Source organism: Furipterus horrens, unplaced genomic scaffold (genome assembly GCF_987537825.1).
Source record: "Furipterus horrens unplaced genomic scaffold, mFurHor1.1.pri manual_scaffold_5, whole genome shotgun sequence".
In the NCBI taxonomy this organism is placed as follows: domain Eukaryota; kingdom Metazoa; phylum Chordata; class Mammalia; order Chiroptera; family Furipteridae; genus Furipterus; species Furipterus horrens.
Window position 1 is genome coordinate 83,261,227 of NW_028327175.1, and position 18,677 is coordinate 83,279,903.

At 33.9% G+C, this 18,677-nt stretch overlaps 1 protein-coding gene across 1 annotated transcript in view; it reads right to left on the reverse strand.

Annotated features, from left to right (window-relative positions):
• Positions 1 to 12,643: 12,643 nt before the first annotated feature.
• DTWD2 (DTW motif tRNA-uridine aminocarboxypropyltransferase 2) overlaps positions 12,644 to 18,677 on the reverse strand; it is an 84,271-nt gene continuing 78,237 nt past the window's right edge. Inside the window, exon 6 of the mRNA XM_090279037.1 lies at positions 12,644 to 13,013. Coding sequence (XP_090135163.1) covers positions 12,843 to 13,013 — 171 coding nt within the window. The 3' untranslated portion in view covers positions 12,644 to 12,842. The remainder of the gene's footprint in view (positions 13,014 to 18,677) is intronic.

Genomic DNA, 18,677 nt, shown 5'->3' on the forward strand with positions numbered 1-18,677 from the left:
TTAATAAAAAAGATCTCATCATTAGTATTAAAAAGTACATCCACTTCTATTGGTGTATGTTATGTATTGCACTAGACTTACAACCAGAAAGTATATTTTTCCCTCACCTTTTGGGGAACCTCTATATTCACATCAAGTAATGCTGGTACAACTCCAGACAACACACACTCAAGCTCCTTCTGGTTCAATTTTAAAAGAGATTGTTTTGACAGCTCTAATTGTGGCATACAGAATTGTCACTTAGGTAGCTGAACTTGCATTTAAAAGACTAATCTTCAAGACTAGATTTATTAAATCTTAAATATGAGCATTAAGAATATCATACATTTTACATAGAATATTTTGGTTCCAACATGATTTGCTCACTGGTCAGTCCAATCCCTTGTTACTATCTTACTTGAATTATAGACCAGGCAAGGCATTTTCCTGTAGAAATCAACAAGTTAATGGAGCAACCTCTCTGCAGGAAGGTGTTGTCAACGTATATTACTATCCCTTTTCTGAATTCTATTCTGATGATAATAAAAGTGAAGGAGGTTAAGAAAAGAAAATTAATTTGCTTTATAAGAAACATCAAATGAAGCTTTTATTCACTTCTGACAGGGAACACCACATGTTGAGAACAACATTCTGGGCTCAAGAGGAACAAAACAGATTCCATTTTCCACTGAAAAAAGAAGTGGATGTAACATGATTTCTAAAGAGGCAAATTAAGGAATTAATGACTAGATCTCAGGAATTGAGACAAATATTTTAATCAAACAAGTATATTTAAAATATTGCTGTTGTTGTATGCTTCCTTATAAAGATCCAGACAGGATTAAAGGATTTACTAAAGACTACTGATGCCTACAACTGTGATTAAAATCCTTTTTTGTTTCTGATAGACATTTATAACTACAAAAAGAGAATTAACTGGAAAGTCAGGCTGTACAAATGGCTTTGTTCCTTTAAGAACATGACATTTTAAGGGACAAGTAATTGTTTGAAAATGCCCTAACACTATCTAGTTTTCCTATCTAGAATCCAAAATATTGGAAAATCCAAGTGGCTAGATTTTTTTTTACTTACTTCAGTACCTGACACCTACTATGCATTAAACATATATTTGTTTAATGAATAATAAAATAAAATGAAGAAAGTCAAGTTCTACATGGTATATCTTTTTCCATCCTTTTCCTTTTAACCCTGTCTTTATACAGGGTGGGGCAAAAGTAGGTTTATGGTTATTTGTATGAAAAGTAATATAATAACAAATAATAATAAAAGAATAAACTCTTGTTTTGTGTACTCACAACTGTAAACCTCCTCTTGCCCCACCCTGTATTTAAAGTGTCTGGTGCCTCTTATAAAATGTATGCAGTTGGGGCTTGCTTCACCAATCATCACTAATCATCATGGAAATGGAAATCGAAACCATTATATATCACCTCACACCTGTCAGAATGACTGTCATCATCAAGAATACGAGACAACAAGTGTTATGAGAATATTGAAAAAAAGGAACCCTTAAACACTGTAGGTGGAACTGTAAAATGGTACAGCCATTATGGAAAACAGCATGGCAGTTCCTCAAAAAATTAAAAATTGACCTACCACATGATCCAGCAATCCCACTCATGTGTATATATTTGAAGAAATTAAAATCAGAATCTGGAAGAGATAGCTGCACCCTCATATTAATTGCAGTATTATTCAAAATAGCCAAGCTATGGAAACAACCAACATGTCCTTCAATTGACTGAAGCGATAAAAAAAAATGTAAATCCAAACAATGGAGTATTATTCACCCATAAATAAGAAATCCTGCCATTTGCAACAACATGGATGAATCTGAAGGGCATTTATGTTAAGTAGAATAAACCAGAAAAAAACAATTTATATGTGGAATCTAAAAAAAAAGCCCTGGCCAGTGTAGGTGGAGCTTAGTTGGTTGGGAGCATCATCCCATAAGTGAGGGGGCTTTGATTCCCAATCAGGGAACATACTGAGGTTGTGAGTACGATTCCTGGTCCAGGCGCATACAGACCTTCCTCTCTCTCTAAAAGCAATGAAAAAATAATGTCCTCGGCTGAGGATAAAAAAAAATTTTGAAGCCAATTTTAAAGAAACAAAGAATATAATAGTAGTTGCCAGGGAATAAGAATAGAGGGAAATTAGGTGATGTACATCAAAGGTCAAAAATTATCAGTTACAAGAAAAATAAGTCCTGAGGATCTAATGTACAATATGATGACTACAGTTACTACTAAATTGCATATTTGAAAGTTGCTGAGAATAAGTCTTAAAACTTTTCATCACACAAAAAAAGAATAATTTGTAACTATGTATGGTGATGGATATTGATGGGGGACTCAAATGTTGGAAGATTTTAGTTTCAGGTAATCAATGTATGTAAAAAGCTATTGTTTCAAGAACTGAAGGTATGACCCACCTCGACTCCAACAGACCATAAGCAGTTCCACCTTTGTGCCACAGGAAGACTACAAGCAATTAAGATGGTATCTGAGCCACTATACTCCAGGGTGAGATGACCACCACCCAGGACACAGATGAAAGAATGTTGCAGCTTTTATCTGATTACCTTTTTCCCTGAATTCCAAACCCCTTACCTACAGTTTTCTTCTCTTTATAAAAAGGGTCTGTTTATAACGGAATTTAAGATGGTCTGTTAGGGTACAAACCTGCCATCTTCTCCGACTGCTGACCATATGATACAGTGCCCATAAAGATTCAATCCCCGTCTCTGCTTATTGGGTCTGGTAGATGACAGGCAGCATGAACACCGGCTCTTCCAGTTTCGATATCAACTAGACTTTCTATGGTGATCATTTAGTAATATATACAAATAACAAATAATTACAATTAGATTTAAGCATTCTTGTCACATACACACAAAAAGTTACTTAAGTTAACTGAGATGATGGGTATGTTCATTATCTTGATCCAATTATCATTCTACAATGTATATATATATAGCAAGTCATCACATTTTATACTTGAAATACATGACTATGTTTGTCAGTTATTCCTCTATAAAGTTAAAAAGAGTCACAAAATATTTAAAGGTTTACTTCATGTTCTGACCTCAGGATGAATTAATCCCATCATACCTTTATGTCTAAATGCAAACTTCAACTCAATCAGAAATGCAATCCTCCCAGGTTATCTATCATCATACAAATTCATCACTAGCCTTCCCTAATATACCCCATTTCCTACTCTTCCTATCTTTACAAGGGTGATACTGTGATTTTTAGCAAGAATATGTTTGGTCTTCTTCCCCATTTCTGGAATATCCTAAGTGCTAAGAGCAATAAAGTGTCTTGATATTCATAACAAAACCCTTCCAACCACACTTGAACACTTGAATTTATGTTAACAAGTGACTTTCAGAAAGCACCTAAAGGCAGGGGCTGGCTGCCAGGAGAACCAACCATGTGACAGAAGGATTAGAGCTTTCAGTCCCCCATAATATTGCAGCATTAACCTAAATGTCCTTCAGTGGATGAATAAAGAAAATGTGAGATATTTTACATATATAAGACATACATATGTGTATATATATATATATATATATACACACACATATATAATGAATGTTATTCATCCATTAAAAAAAAAAAAAAAAGGAATTCCTGCAACTAGAAACAACATGGATGTGAATGAACTAGAGGGCATTATGCTAAGTGAAATGAGCCAGAAAGACAAACATGAGTGAAAAGAGAGGCTGGAGGCTGAAATCAATAGTCCATGGCCAATGATTTAATCAATCATACCTATATGGTAAAGCCTTCATAAAAATCCGAAAGGACATGGGTGGGAGAGAGATTCCAAGTTGGTGAACATGGGAAATTCAGGGAGAGGGGTGTGTTCAGGCAGCATGGAATCTCCAAGTCCCTTCCCACATATCAGCCTATGCATCTCTTCCATGTGGCTGTTCCTGAGTAATATCCTTTTATAATATGCTGCTAATCTAGAAAGTATAATGTTTCTCCGAGTTCCGTTAGTCACTCTAGCATATTAATCAAATCCAAGGACAGGGGTCATTGGAACTTCCAATATATATCCAATAGGTTAAAAACACTGGTTACAGCCCAGACTTGATATTGATGTCTGAAGGGGGATAGAAGGGAGACTACTAGGATTAGCACTGAACCTGTGGAAATTTGACACTATCTCCAGGAGTTAGATTTGTGGAACACCAAGTCAGTGTCCACAGACAATTGAATTAATTGCTTGGTGGTGTGGACAAAACATACACACAATGGACAAATCCTTCAGGGTTTGTACTATATCTTAAAATTCATGACTGGTCATCAATAGGGTGACTATGTATTACAATTTGCACATTACTGTATTGCATTACTGTTTTTCTAGTATCCCAGCAAAGAGATAAAAGTATCCTCATTTATATAATAAATTAGATAATCAACCTAATTAGCAGTAAACTCTCCTATTCTCTGAGTGTTCCCCTTTCCATAACTGCTGTTCTTCGAGGACATTGCTTGCACTGTAGCCCTCTCAAGTGGAGGTTGCTTTTCCTCTCACATTGCTCATACCTCAAAGCCTAGAGGTAGGGTGCTCCTCTTTGATGGCCATTGTCACTTTCCATCCTATTTGCTGGCTCTCTCCTTTTTCATTAACAGCTTCTAGCCCTTCTGAAATGTATTACCAGACTCTATTATCCCTCACCCTCACTCGCTGATAAATTCAGCACCTACTTCCCACCACTACTATTATTATTCTTGGGAACTCCCATACCCCAAAATTACACATCCAATTTAATAGCCTCTTGATTTTAATGATATAGATTTTTTTTAAAAAAACTAGTCCTTTACCAAACTTCAGCATCATTTCTATGGTCACACTCTCAAAATCGTTAACAGTATTAACTGGTTTAGCATTGTAACACATTACCCCAGCTCCCTGACCCTCTCTCCTTCCTTTGTGCTCATCTAAAAATACCCCAACCCAATTATCTGCTTACTCCAGAACCATGTACCACAGAGAATGTCTCTCTCTCTCTCTCTCTCTCTCTCTCACACACACACACACACACACCCCACATAACTATGCTGACCAGATCTACTTCAAAATTACTCTCATATCTGAAAGGGGCACACAAGAATGCCAAACAATCCTGCTTTCTACCCCAGTAAATCCACTCTCTAGATAACTATTTCATGAGCTCTCTATAAACACATATCAATATCTTTCTTCACACTTAGTTAATAACTTTGTTACATTATTTACAGAAAAAATATAATCAGATAACAAGTTTCATATTTTTTCTTCAAGTAAGTCTGCCAATCTATGCATATAGCTATCCTTAATACTACATACGTCTAAAAAATTCCTCTCCTTTGATCTCTCTTAACTAAAAAAATTGGTAACAGTTCTGTGTATGTGCTTCCTCATCATTATTTAGCACACAGATGAAATGGCACTTCCTCCAGTAACACCTTTCCCACTACTGTGACTAAAGTCTCATCATACTATCTTATAGGACCATTTTCAATGGCAGTTATCAATACCTAAAATTATTTTATGTTCTGTCTCCAGCCACCAAAATTTCAACCTCTTCAACACAAGGCTTCTGTCTTCTACATCACTGTAGTCTCTATTACTTAAAATAGGGTCTGAAACATAGTAAGAGCAAAATAAAAATACCTACTAAATAAATGGTTTATTGGACTGGTTACTGAGAAACACTAAGTAAACCAAGTTCTATCTACCTAATAGACATAAAAGACAGAACTTACAGACACTTTCACTATATACTGAAACCTGATGTTTTTATGGATATCTAAGACTACTTCACTAATAACATCATCATGTCCATTATCCAAAATAATGATAAGTGTATGGAGATATATATTACCCAATAGATTCTTTGATGCTAAGCACTATGAATAATTCATATATTTCAAATTAAATATTTATATTTTAATAATGCTGTTATTGAGAATCACTATAAAACAATTACACTTTTACAAATAATTCAAATAACTTTTGTTTTCAATTACATTTTACATCCAATATTATCTTGTATTAGTTTCAGATGCACAGCACAGTGATTGGACAGTCATGTACTTTACGAAGTGTTCCCCCCAATATTTCCAGTACCGACCTGGTACCATACATAGTCATTACAATATTATTGACTGTATTCCCTGTGCTGTGCTTTATGTTCCCATGACTGTTTTGTAACCACCGATCTGTACTTCTCAATCCCTTCACCTTTTTCACCCAGTCCCTCAACCCCCTTCCCTCTGGCAACCATCAGTTTGTTCTCTGTGTTTATGAGTCTGTTTCTGTTTCTTTATATTGTTTTTTAGGTTCCACATATAACTAAAATAATATGGCATTTTTCTTTCTCTGACTGACTTATTACATAAGTATAATACCTTCTTCAAACTTTTGTTAGCCACGAAAAATAGTAAAAGCATTATTCAAAATAATTATTGTCATTAGTGATTTAATTACTTTTAAAATAAAATTAAGTCTGTTTTATTAATAATTTACCACAACTTAGATGTCATAAATCACAAATATTTAGTCCTAAGTAAATACTATTATACTCCATCAACAAAGATATTAATAAACTATAAACTAAAATGAGAACCAATATTCTTAAAAGTAATAAAATCAATTAGGACAGAAGAAAAACCAGTAAGTGACATCATAATCCATTTTTATTGGGTTGGCTAAAATGTTTGTTTGGTTTTTCCGTAAGTAGTGTTTACTTGTCTTTAATTTCACGCAAGCTGTATTGTGACAGCTGTCATATCAGCATGCACTAAAAAATACACCAAAATTGGTGAATTTTTGTGTAGCCATTTTAATATTGAAGTTGGAAGAAAATAAATGACATTTTTGGCACATTATGTTTTATTATTTCAAGAAAGGTAAACATGCAAATAAAATTTAAAAAAAAGGAAGATTTGTGCAGTGTATGGAGAAGATGCTGTGACTGATTGAACAGGTCGAAAGTGCTTTGCGAAGTTTCGGGTTAGACTTCTTGCTGGACAATCAAATCGAGACATTAATTCAGAACAATCAACGTTATACCATGCAGGAGATAGCTAACATACTCAAAATATCCAAATCAATAAAGTTATTTGTGAAATAAAAAGTGTGTCTTTTATTTTATGAAAAAAGCTAAACAAACTTTTTGGCCAACCCAATACTTTAATTTACTGAATAAACACTTTATAAATTAAAGGAATTTGGTAATATATCTTTCCTTAAAGTTATTTATTATTTCTATTAATCTTTACTTTTACAAAATGGATATTTTCCTATTATAGGAAACTACATATATCACGGTTGAAAATATCTGTCATTGTTTGTCACATATGATTGGAATTTGCAATAGTTGTGAGACCAACTAAAAAAGTATGAATTAAAATATGATTTTAAGATATTGATTTTCTTTCTATAATTGTAGATATTTCAAAAATGGAAAAAAACAAAAGCTTACATTTTATATCCAAAACCTAGGTTTTTCATGTACATTTTAAAATGTTTCTTCATTGAGTCTGTTAAGAAGCAACTTTAGAAACAAAACTATTTAGGAAAGCCAAAATAAAATACAATTTATACTTATAAAATCTGATGACCATGTTGTAAATTACTGCCTTTTTCATATCAACTATTGTTTCCCACAAAATTACATATACACAAAAAAATGTTGTAAGATATTTTCCACCTTGTAAATAACATATTTGGGAACAGAAATGGGTAAATACAGTTTGCATGCATAATAGGAAAAAAAAAAAAAAGAGTCTTACATCTGTGATGGAAATAACCCTTAGGCAGATGTACTTTTTAAATGTTTTAATTTCTGCCCTGGCCAGTGACTCAGCTAGTTGGAGGATCATTCTGTACATTAAAAGGTTGAAGGTTAGATCCCCAGTCGAGACACATATGGGAGGCAACCGATCTATGTCTCTCTCTCTCTCCCTTCTCCTCTCTCTACAAATAATCAATAAACATATCCTTGGGTTAGGATTAAAAATAATAATTATAAATAAAATGTTTTAATTCCTTAATATACTTTTAAATAATAATAAATTATAATTTGTATTCAAAGGATATCAACTGGTTTTTTAAAACCCCTTATTAAAAAGATTCTGTAAAAAATAACTCTAATGTTAATCCCAGTGAACAATTATTCAAGACTAAAAAACAATTACTTGATTCTCTAACTAGCTTTTTTTTTTTAATAGAGTAAGGGAATCAAGTTATCAGTATGGTGCAAGTCTCAGTGCACTGCCTGACATACTGCCCAAATTTTAATATAAAAGTATAATCTGTTAAGGCCCCAATAGGATATTTTGTAAAGATAAATTCTTAAGCAAGAATACGTGAATACTTAAAATAAAATTAGTACAGGGGATAAGAATAGTAGAAAAGGAGCCCTGGCTGATGTGACTCAGTATATTGAGTGCTGACCTGCAAACCAAAAGATCACTGGTTTGATTCCTGGCCAGGGCACATGCCTGGGTTGCAGGCCAGGGTCCCAGTTGTGGACGTGAGAGAGTCAATCACACATTGATGTCTCTCTCCCTCTCTTTCTCCTTCCCTTCCCATCTCTTTGAAAATAAATAAATAAAATCTTTTTAAAAAAAAAAGAATAGTAGAAAAGGAAATAGGGCAATGAGGGTGATAAGAGAGGAAGGATCTGAGAAGGAAAAAAATGTGTGAAGAGAAAGGAAAACATAGGTGACTACAGTTGATAACACTGGATTGTATAATAAAATTTGCTAAGAGGTAGAACTTAAATGTTATCACAAAAAAAAAAAGTAAATAAGTGATGTGATGAATGTGTTAATTAGCTTGATGGGGAGATCATTTTACAATGTATATGTATCAAGTCATCATGTTGCATACTTTAAATATTTTACAATTATATTTGTCAATGATGCCTCAGTAAAACTGTAAAGAGAGAAAGGAAGAATATGCTAAGCAAATCCAATAAATAAAAATTTATGTTGGACAAGTTAAAAAGAAGTGATTCACTGTATGCTATGGGACACAATTAAATGCAAAGCTTCATTACATCTAAAACAGTAATATTTATAAAATATTCACTCATATCTATTTTTAAGGCATAGTAAAAATCCAGTTATATAAAACATTTAGGCTTCACTAAGTCAAACCTAGTTTTTCACTTAGAGCATCAAAACACTTACTTTTATACCAATGATAGCTGTATCCAAGAGTCAACTATTTACCTCCCTGATTGAGCATCACTCAATGGAAAGAAGTCTCAAATAACTCAATCAAATTTTTAAACAGTCAATTTGGGGTTCTTCTACATAAATCACTAACAATAGTGATATCTATTTATTTTAGGAATAAAAAACTAACATTGTAACAGTCACAGCTAAGGAAACTTAGGTTTGGACTCTTAAAGTGAGGGAAGATAATTTTTCCTAATATAAGTCTCAGGTTCCTCATCAAAAACCTTGTCATCCATCCAAGGTACAGAAAGCTTGTTTCATATACTATAGTTCTCAATCCTTTACACTGATGTGTATAACAAACTCTCAAAATATCACAAATTACACAGTGACTTCAACCCACCAAAAATGGGCTAATCGCACAGTCACTTCGTGTATAAGATAATACTACTTTCTGATTTATCTGGTTTAACTAACAGTTCACAAACAATCTCCCCACAAAGTGTAAGTTAACTGAACATTTGAAGCCTACTGTCCAAATCCACAAAGCCAGGAATTAGTCAAGGCAAATCAAGGAAATAAAAAAACATCTGAATTTTAAAGTCAACTAACACAACAAAAAAAAGTAAGAACTTTTAAAAGCCAAATTAAATTTTCAGCTAACTACCTCACATAATACTACATACTTTGAGAATTTTTAGAAACTAAAAATATTCATCACAGATTTTAAAACTGTTTAATGAGAGCAAGTAACTATATCAAGCTGACTTTTAAATCGCATTTAATTTTTCCTTACAACTTAAGACTGGATAGAGGAAATTCTAGAAGTCAAAAAGACCAACACAAAGTCCCCCCTTTTGGCAAAATGTGTACATAACTGCAGTAGATTCAAATTAGATATAAATACATATTACATACATGTCTCTTATTCTATATAAAATCTCAGGAAATATTTTCCCAAACATGGTAGAAATTAATTCTCTCAAATTGAAAGTTTATGCTTCCCAAAAGATTTATATAGACCTAGTTACAGAAATATGTTCTTGAAATTACAGTTGTATTATATTCTACTTTAATCAATTCTATATAAAAGCATCAATAAAACTAGTCTATCTGGGTCAATAAACCTGTTCAATGAATGCTGAAAATCTAAACTTCTCCACAGTAATTAAAAACAAAAATGTGTGCTTTTTCAAAATTACACACACCTCTTTAAAAATTAGGGTTACTACCAGAGCAATCCAATCAAAATACCAATGGCATTTTTCACAGATATAGGACAATCCTAAAATCTGTATAGAACAACAAAATAACCCAAATAGCCAAATCAACTTTATGAAAGAAGAATAAAGCTTGGAGGCATCATGTTCCCTGATTTCAAACTATCTTACAAAACTACAGTAATCAAAATAGTATGATACTGTCATAAAAACAGACACACAGATCAATAGAACAGAACAGAGAGTTCAGAAATACATCCATGCAGATATATGGTCAGTTAATTTACAACAAAGGAGCCAAGAATATACAATGTCTATAGGACAGTCTCTTCAAGAAGTGATACAGAAAACGGAACAGCCATACACAAAAGAATAAAACTGTACCACTATCTCATACCATACACAATTAACTCAAAATGAATTAAAGACTTGCATGTACAACCTGAAACCATAAAAATCCTAGAAGAAAACAGGCAGTAAGCTCTTTGACATCAGTCTTGACAATAATTTTTTTCCCTGGCATCCTTGTTGTATTCTGGGGGCAACAGATGTGGTAACAGGGTTAAAAGGCATCATTAAAACCATAACCACTAAATGATAAAAGGTAGGGTTTAATTTTTCAATGTCCCACATTAGGAGAAAAAAAAAGGCTTCTTTGGAGGAAGGTGTGCAAGGCATGTCACACCTGTCCAAAGCCCTTTTCCCTTGACAATAATTTTTTAAATCTGACACCAAAAAATAAACAAGTGAACTACATCAAACTAAGAAGCTTCTGCACAGCAAAGAAAACCATCAACAAAATGAAAGGCAACCTACTAAATGGGAAAAAGTATCAGCAAAGTATATATCTGATAAGAGGCTAATATCCAAAATATATAGAGCATTCACACAACTTAATGGCAAAAAAAAAAAAAAGAGCACAGTATCTATATAGACATTTTTCCATGGAAAACATACAGATGACCAACAGGTACATGAGAAGATCTTCAACATCTCTAATCATCAGGGAAATGCAAATCAAAACCCCAATAAGATACCACCTCACACCTGTCAGAATGGCTATTATCTAAAAAACAAGAAAAGTGTTGGTGAGGAAAAGGGAACACTTGTGCACTGTTGGTGGGAATGAAATTGGTGCAGCCACTATGGAAAACAGTATAGAGGTTCCTCAAAAAATTAAAAATAGAACTACCATATAATCCAGCAATTCCACTTCTGGGTATTTATCTGAAGAAAATGAAAATAGTTCAAAAAGATACAGGTATGCACCCCTTTGTTCATTGTAGCATTATTTACAATAGCCAAGATATGAAAACAACCTAAGTGTCCATCAATAGATGGATGACTTTATATGTGTATGTGTGTGTGTATTCCATTCAAATGGAATGTTAATTGGCCATAAAAAGAATAATATCTTATCATTGTGACACAGATGAGCCTTAAGGGCATTATGTTATGTTAAGTGATAGAAGTCAGAGAAAGGTAAATACCATATGGTATCACTTATACATGGAATAATTTTTTTTTAAATGAGGCGGGGTTCTGGGGTGAACAAAATGGGTGAAGAGGGTCAAAAGGTACAAGCTTCCAGTTAGAACATAAATAAGTCATGGGAATATAACATATGACTTGATGATTACATTATAGTTAATAACACTGTATTGAATATTTTAAAGTTGCTAAGAGTAAATCTTAAAAGTTCTCATCACAAGAAAAAAAACTATGTATGGTGATGAATATTAAGATATATTATGGTTACCATTTTGTACTATATAGATATCAAATTAATGTGTTGTATACCTGAAACTAATATAATGTTCTATGTCAATTACGCCTTAATAAAAAAATTAGGGGCATTAAATAGAACATTTAATCACATTAGCTGAGTTTAAGTTTAGTCCCTAAAGAATACTTAGTTTCTTTATTCTGTTATATTGTTTTAAGAAATAAGTAAATTCAATCTAAACTACTTGATTATTATTATTTTTGTCACTTATTTGAAACTATAAAGTTCATGTATACTATTGCAAATTGATGCAGGTATCCTCTAATATAGGCCTACACCTAATTATCTGTAAAACATTAATGCAAACATTACCATTCCAATCAGGCACAACAATTTCCTTCCATTTTAAAAACTTCTAGTCCAGCTCAACAACTAATCTTACATCTTAAATTATGAATTTGAAAAAATGTATTAGAGGCACATATTAAAAAATAAATGCAGTATAAAATCTTGCTTTTCACTGAGTAGTGTAACGTTTGTTTGTTTGCTTTTATGGCTATTTGATTTATGTTGTTCTTCTGGGCAAGTTTAGTGTGTAACCCTCATCCTTTAGACACTCAAAAATCCCCACAGACTTAGTTTGTATGAGAACTTAATCTGATACTGTCAGCTGAAGACACCATAAATAGGACTGTAACATTTGTACTAAATTTTAACACTGTTCATTAACTGTTCCATCTTCCTGAGTTTGCGTTTGTTCTTTGGCATCGGCTTAGGATATAATCCATTTTTCAGGAGATGTTCCTTGCTGAGACGAATTTGAGCACCATGCTGAAGCTGGAAAGAGCATAAAGCTTGAAGAGGGCGAAGCAAAGTCTGTTAAGATAAAAAACAAAAACAAAAAACAAAACTAAAGTGTCTGTGACAAGTCATGGTATTCTATCTAGAATTTTTCTTCAGAAACAAGCATTATTATTATTATTATTATTATTATTATTATTATTATTTGCTTTTAACTATGAAAAGCAACAGATACTCTAATAAATATATGATGATTCCTAAATAAATACTTTATTTAAATCCATACCTATATACTACTAAGTAACTCCAGTAAAAAGATACAAATCAATTTTCATACAGGTGATAAAGTCTGAATTTAGTTTTATACATTAAGATATTCAAACCCTGGGGGTGGGTGAGGCAGTAGAGAGCAACTGGAGAAAAATTCAGACAACTGTAATAGAACAACAATTAAAAAAAAAAAGATATTCAAACCCCACGAAGAACTGTTGCCATTATAATTTAATCTGTAACAAGCAGACTATAAGAAATTTTTAGATAACAATTAGTTGATCCATTTTTAAATCACAGAAGGCTGCTCCCTGCTACCTGATAACAATTAGATGATGGCAGTAATGGGTAAGTGGTTTACTAATGCACACTAGCCCATGGAGCACATACAAGTTATATATCCAGGTTTTGGTGCATTGGAAATAATCCTAACTGTATCCATACCAGTCTAAATGTAAATATCTACAGGGCCAGCCACTGACCACAAGCATGTGAACTGGGTGGATCTATAAGGTAACAAGCGAATGGTGGAGGCTGTAAAACAACTGGAGTATATGCCTTTCCTAAAGTCATTCAAATTTTAAAAATTTTAAATAAAAACATTATACTAGTTTTTTTATACCATACAGAGATGTCAGTGTTTTAAATACATTTTGAGTCAGATTCTTTCATTGAACCTGAGCCCCCTTATCCAATTTCTAAAAATAACAATAGCAACACTTGAGCAGATTGTTAAAGGAACGAGGGAAGGAAGGAAGGAAGGGAGGAAGCAAGGGAGGGAGGGAGGGAGGAAGCAAGGGAGGGAGGGAGGGAGGAAGGAAGGAAGGGAGGGAGGGAGGAAGGAAGGGAGGGAAGGAAGGAAGGGAGGAAGGAAGGGAGGAAGCAAGGGAAGGAAGGAGGAAGGAAGGAAGGGAGGGAGGGAGGGAGAGAGGGAGGGTGGAAGGAAGGAAGGGAGAGATGGAGGAAGGGAGGGAGGAAGGGAAGGAACAAAGGGAAAACTGATATATTTAACTATAAAAATTTCAAAATGTCCGTGTGAAAATTTATTCCCTCACATATACAACACAAGAAGTAAAAAGGGCTTTAATAGCTTTAATGTACAATAAACTCTTTAAAATTTTAGCAGTCACTTTTTAAAGAAAGAATCCATCCATTCTTTTCTACCACATTAAAAAATCAAAAATTTTATTCAAGGTAGCAATGTGTCCAGCTAGCAACATTACATTGGGTCCTGACACAGTCTATCCAGTGAGAGGTAAGTGGAAGTCCTTAAGCGGGGCTCCCAGAGCCTCTTTAAAATGGATAGACTCAGCAGGCAGAGGCTTGTTCTTTCTTCTTAAATGGAACAGGATTGTTAGAGGTGAAATAACCACCATGTGACTACAGGGCAATAAACAAGAAGATTAAAATAAATATATATGAGGATGAACAGAAAGACAGGAAAAAATATGGGTCTCTGATGCATCCCAGCCCTGGCATTCCTTATTTACAGGAGAAAAAGAAATTCCTGTATGGTTCAACTACTGTACTACGTGCTCTGTTACATAAGAAAAAGACAAATATCTTGGAAAAGTCTGCATGACACTGCTGTAGAAAGTCCTTTAGATATGTTCTCATAATTTCTTTTAATATCTTCATTTCTACAAACAAGAGAGAAAATGTGGAAATAACTATGTATCACTTTACAGAGTCAACATAGTGGAATGATTGGATTCTGCATCACTGTACTTAGGAAACATATCCAGGACTATATACAGAGTGAAACAATTGAAGGTTCTATTGCCATTTTATCATATTAAATTCTTCACAAACAGGAGAATACTAATATTCCTATGGTTAAGGGCCTCCAACTTTTACCTCCTGAAGATAAGTGTCTATTATTAACTTTCCAAGGTAATTAAGGGAATGAATTTTGGAGATAGACAGACCTGAAGAGATTCCCCACTCCATCTCTGTGGTAGTCATTAGGACTATTCACAAATATGCCAGTCCTCCCTGGTACATGATCAGACTGGATTTTCTAGGCCCCTTTGAAGTTAGGCATGGCTATATAAGGAGTACTGGTTAATGAAATGTGAGCACATCTAAAAAAAATTAATTAAGAAAAAAAAAAAAAGGAGTACTGGTTAATGAAATGTGAGCACATATGTGTGCCACCACCTCTGCGCAGAAGCTTTAAACACAGTACATGATTTACCACCTCCCTTTAACCTTCCTTGAAGAAAGCAGATGACATGTCTTGAGAGTGCCTCCAAAGGCCTGGGTCCCTCAGTGACTGCAATGAGCAGAGATCTTCCTGGCAATCCCACTGAACAGACAGCAGGAGCAAGGCATAAACCTCTGTTGTACTACACTATTCTAATTTTGGAGTTTTAAGTTACTGGAGCTTAATCCAGTTCATCTTTTTTAATTGAATTTATTGGGGTGACATTGGATAGTGAAATTATATACGTTTTAGGTGTACAATTCTGTAATACATCATCTCTGTTGTACTACACTATTCTAATTTTGGAGTTTTAAGTTACTGGAGCTTAATCCAGTTCATCTTTTTTAATTGAATTTATTGGGGTGACATTGGATAGTGAAATTATATACGTTTTAGGTGTACAATTCTGTAATACATCATCTGTATATTGTATTGAGTGTTCACCACTCCAACTCAAATATCCTTCCATCACCATCTATCCCCATAGACCCTTTTTTACCTCCCCCAACATCACCTCCCCTCTGGTAATCACAATGTTATTGCCTGTATTTTTTTAGGTAACTTTTTTTGTTTGTTTGTTTAACTCTTTCACCTTTTTACCCAGCCCCATAGCCCACTTCCCCTCTGATAGCTGTCATCCTGCTCTCTATCTATGAGCCCATTTCTATTTTGCTTGTTAGTTCAGTTTGTTCATTAGCTTCCACATATGAGTGAAATCATACAGTATTTGTCTTTCTATGACTGGCTTATTTCACTCAGCATAATGCTCTCCAGTTCCATCCATACTGTCACAAAGGTTTCTACAGCCAAGTAATATTCCATTGTATAAATGTACCACAGCTTTTTTACCTACTCATCTACTTATGGACCCATGGACTGCTTCCAAATCTTGGCTATTGTAAATAATGCTGCAATAAACATGGGGTTGCATTTATTCTTTCGAATAAGTGTTTAAGATTTCTTCAGATATATTCCTAGAAGTAGAATTGCTGGGTCATAATAATCCAGCTTACCTTGACAGATGTAATCATGTAGTAGCTATATGTTCCCAGAGATTACATAACCTCTTTTTGCCTTGTTTTCTTCATTTGTGAAATGAGGAAAATAATGTCTACCTTATAAGGCTGTTATTATGGTACACTAAGATGATGCATTAAAATATTTGGCATACTACTTGATAATAATAATATTTCCATATAAATGAATAACATATCTGAGGCAATGTGAAGCTATATGAGAGATGGACTGGTTCTGAGGAACAAAGAAAATCCTCTCATACAATTAACAAATTAGAAAAAGGTTATTTGCAGGCAAAGGCAAAGTTTTGTTAATCCTTCTGTGTGCAGGTACAAAGTGAGTTTTCAAGGGACCATTATTACCAAATACTGGTGCTGAGTAGAGCTAAGGCACTTAGGCTATGGCACAAAGCCTTGCCATATTTAGTTATAAAAGTTCACAAGGCAAAACTTCATAAGTAGAGATGGTTCTATAATAAAAATAAAAAAAAATTCCCAAACTCAAGGCTTCCAGGGTATGAAAAGCCTGGTAAATATTATTGTAGTTTAATGAATATCACCAACTTTTAGTTCAAAATTTGTATCAATCCAATCAGAAAGGCAAGAAAGGGCAAGAGGATTAACTATTTGAATGTCTGGTGTCACGCAATGAACACACTAATTATCCCATTCAATTCTCACAACAACACTATGAGGTAACTATTTTTTTTATATTACAGATAAGAAAACAAGCACAAAGAGATTACATGAATTGCCCACTGGCAAAAAGTAATGATGAAAAATGATGAAATTTTAATTCAAATCTGATTCAAAGCTCATATCATGCTACTTCAAGTGTTTGAAAAACTGCTTGAGAATAAAGGATGAGGATGAATTAACAGGCTAAGAAGGCTGTTGTTCTGAGAAGCCGTACCTCTACAGAATGAAACCAACTGAAAGATTACTAATCTCCCCACCATCTTAAGGTTTTATGATGATGGTACTAATTAAAGGTTATTGGGGGGAAATGTATGGCATAGATTTCCTCCCCAGGAAAGAAAGAAAACACCTACATTTAGAGCAGACAGTAATTGCGTTTCTCAGAGGAATGTACCTTACTTTTTCTAAATTTTAGCTAGATTTGAATAGGCTGAACATGGGATTCCCCCACTAAGAAAGCTAAGTTTTTGCCATCTGGAATAGTAAGCAACTTGGGATGTTTCATTATGCATTTCCTCTGCTCAAACTCTGGTAGACCATCTTATTAGCACCTCCTAAGTCACATGTCTGATTGTCAAACATCCTTTTCCTACTCCTGATGAATATCATATGAGTACTCCTGCTGGCAAAGTGAACAGAATGAGAACTCTAGGACCTCACCGACCTCACCGTTACTTTGGGACTTTATGTTCAATATAATCCATAGATAATGACAAAAGCTGGAGATGAAGGGTGTGTCTCCATCCTGCATCTTAAACTTTGCCTGTATGTCAGAACATAAGATAGGTTTCCTGCTATGATGGTACATTAATTAATATCAGAATAACTTGTCATAAAACTGGGAAAGCACGTAGCAGCATTAGTAGCAGTAGTACTAGTACAAACCCCATCCTTAACCCTGGCCCTATTACTGTTATTCAATCACCACCAATACTAACATTAAAGCTTCTGTTTAGGATAGTAGTAAAGATTGAATTCCAATTGTGAGAATTAGGAAAGTACATCCATAAAGGATTCTTTTCAGAACCCAAAAGAAGGTGAGGAAAATTTTAAATCTATAGCCAAAGAATATTTTATTTTCCCCTCAATATTTGAACTTTTAATGGGTCCTTGGTCTGATGGTGACTGATCATACAGTTTTCCATCAACAAAAAGGGAAACAAACATTGAGACTGTATGGAAAGCAAGTTTAAATAATTTTAAGACACCTAAAAATAGAATAGTTTATTTTTTGTTCATTTTTTTTTTCTCTCTCTCAAGAATTTACAGGAATAATGGTAACTAGACAAAATAAATAAATAAAAGAAGACAAGTAGCGTAGTATATTAAGTGTTATATGTTGACAGCTAGGTACATGGAAGTAGGTAACAGGGTTAGAATGGAGGGAGAAAAGTCTGAAAACACTTCCTAGTAATTTGGGGTAAAGATCTGAAGTCCCTCATGAATATTCTTCTCAAAGGAGAGGAACAAAGAAAGTGAAACTGCCTAGATCTAAAACAAAATCAACTTCAAAAAGGCTATCCATGAAAGCCTACTTCTTTCATCAAA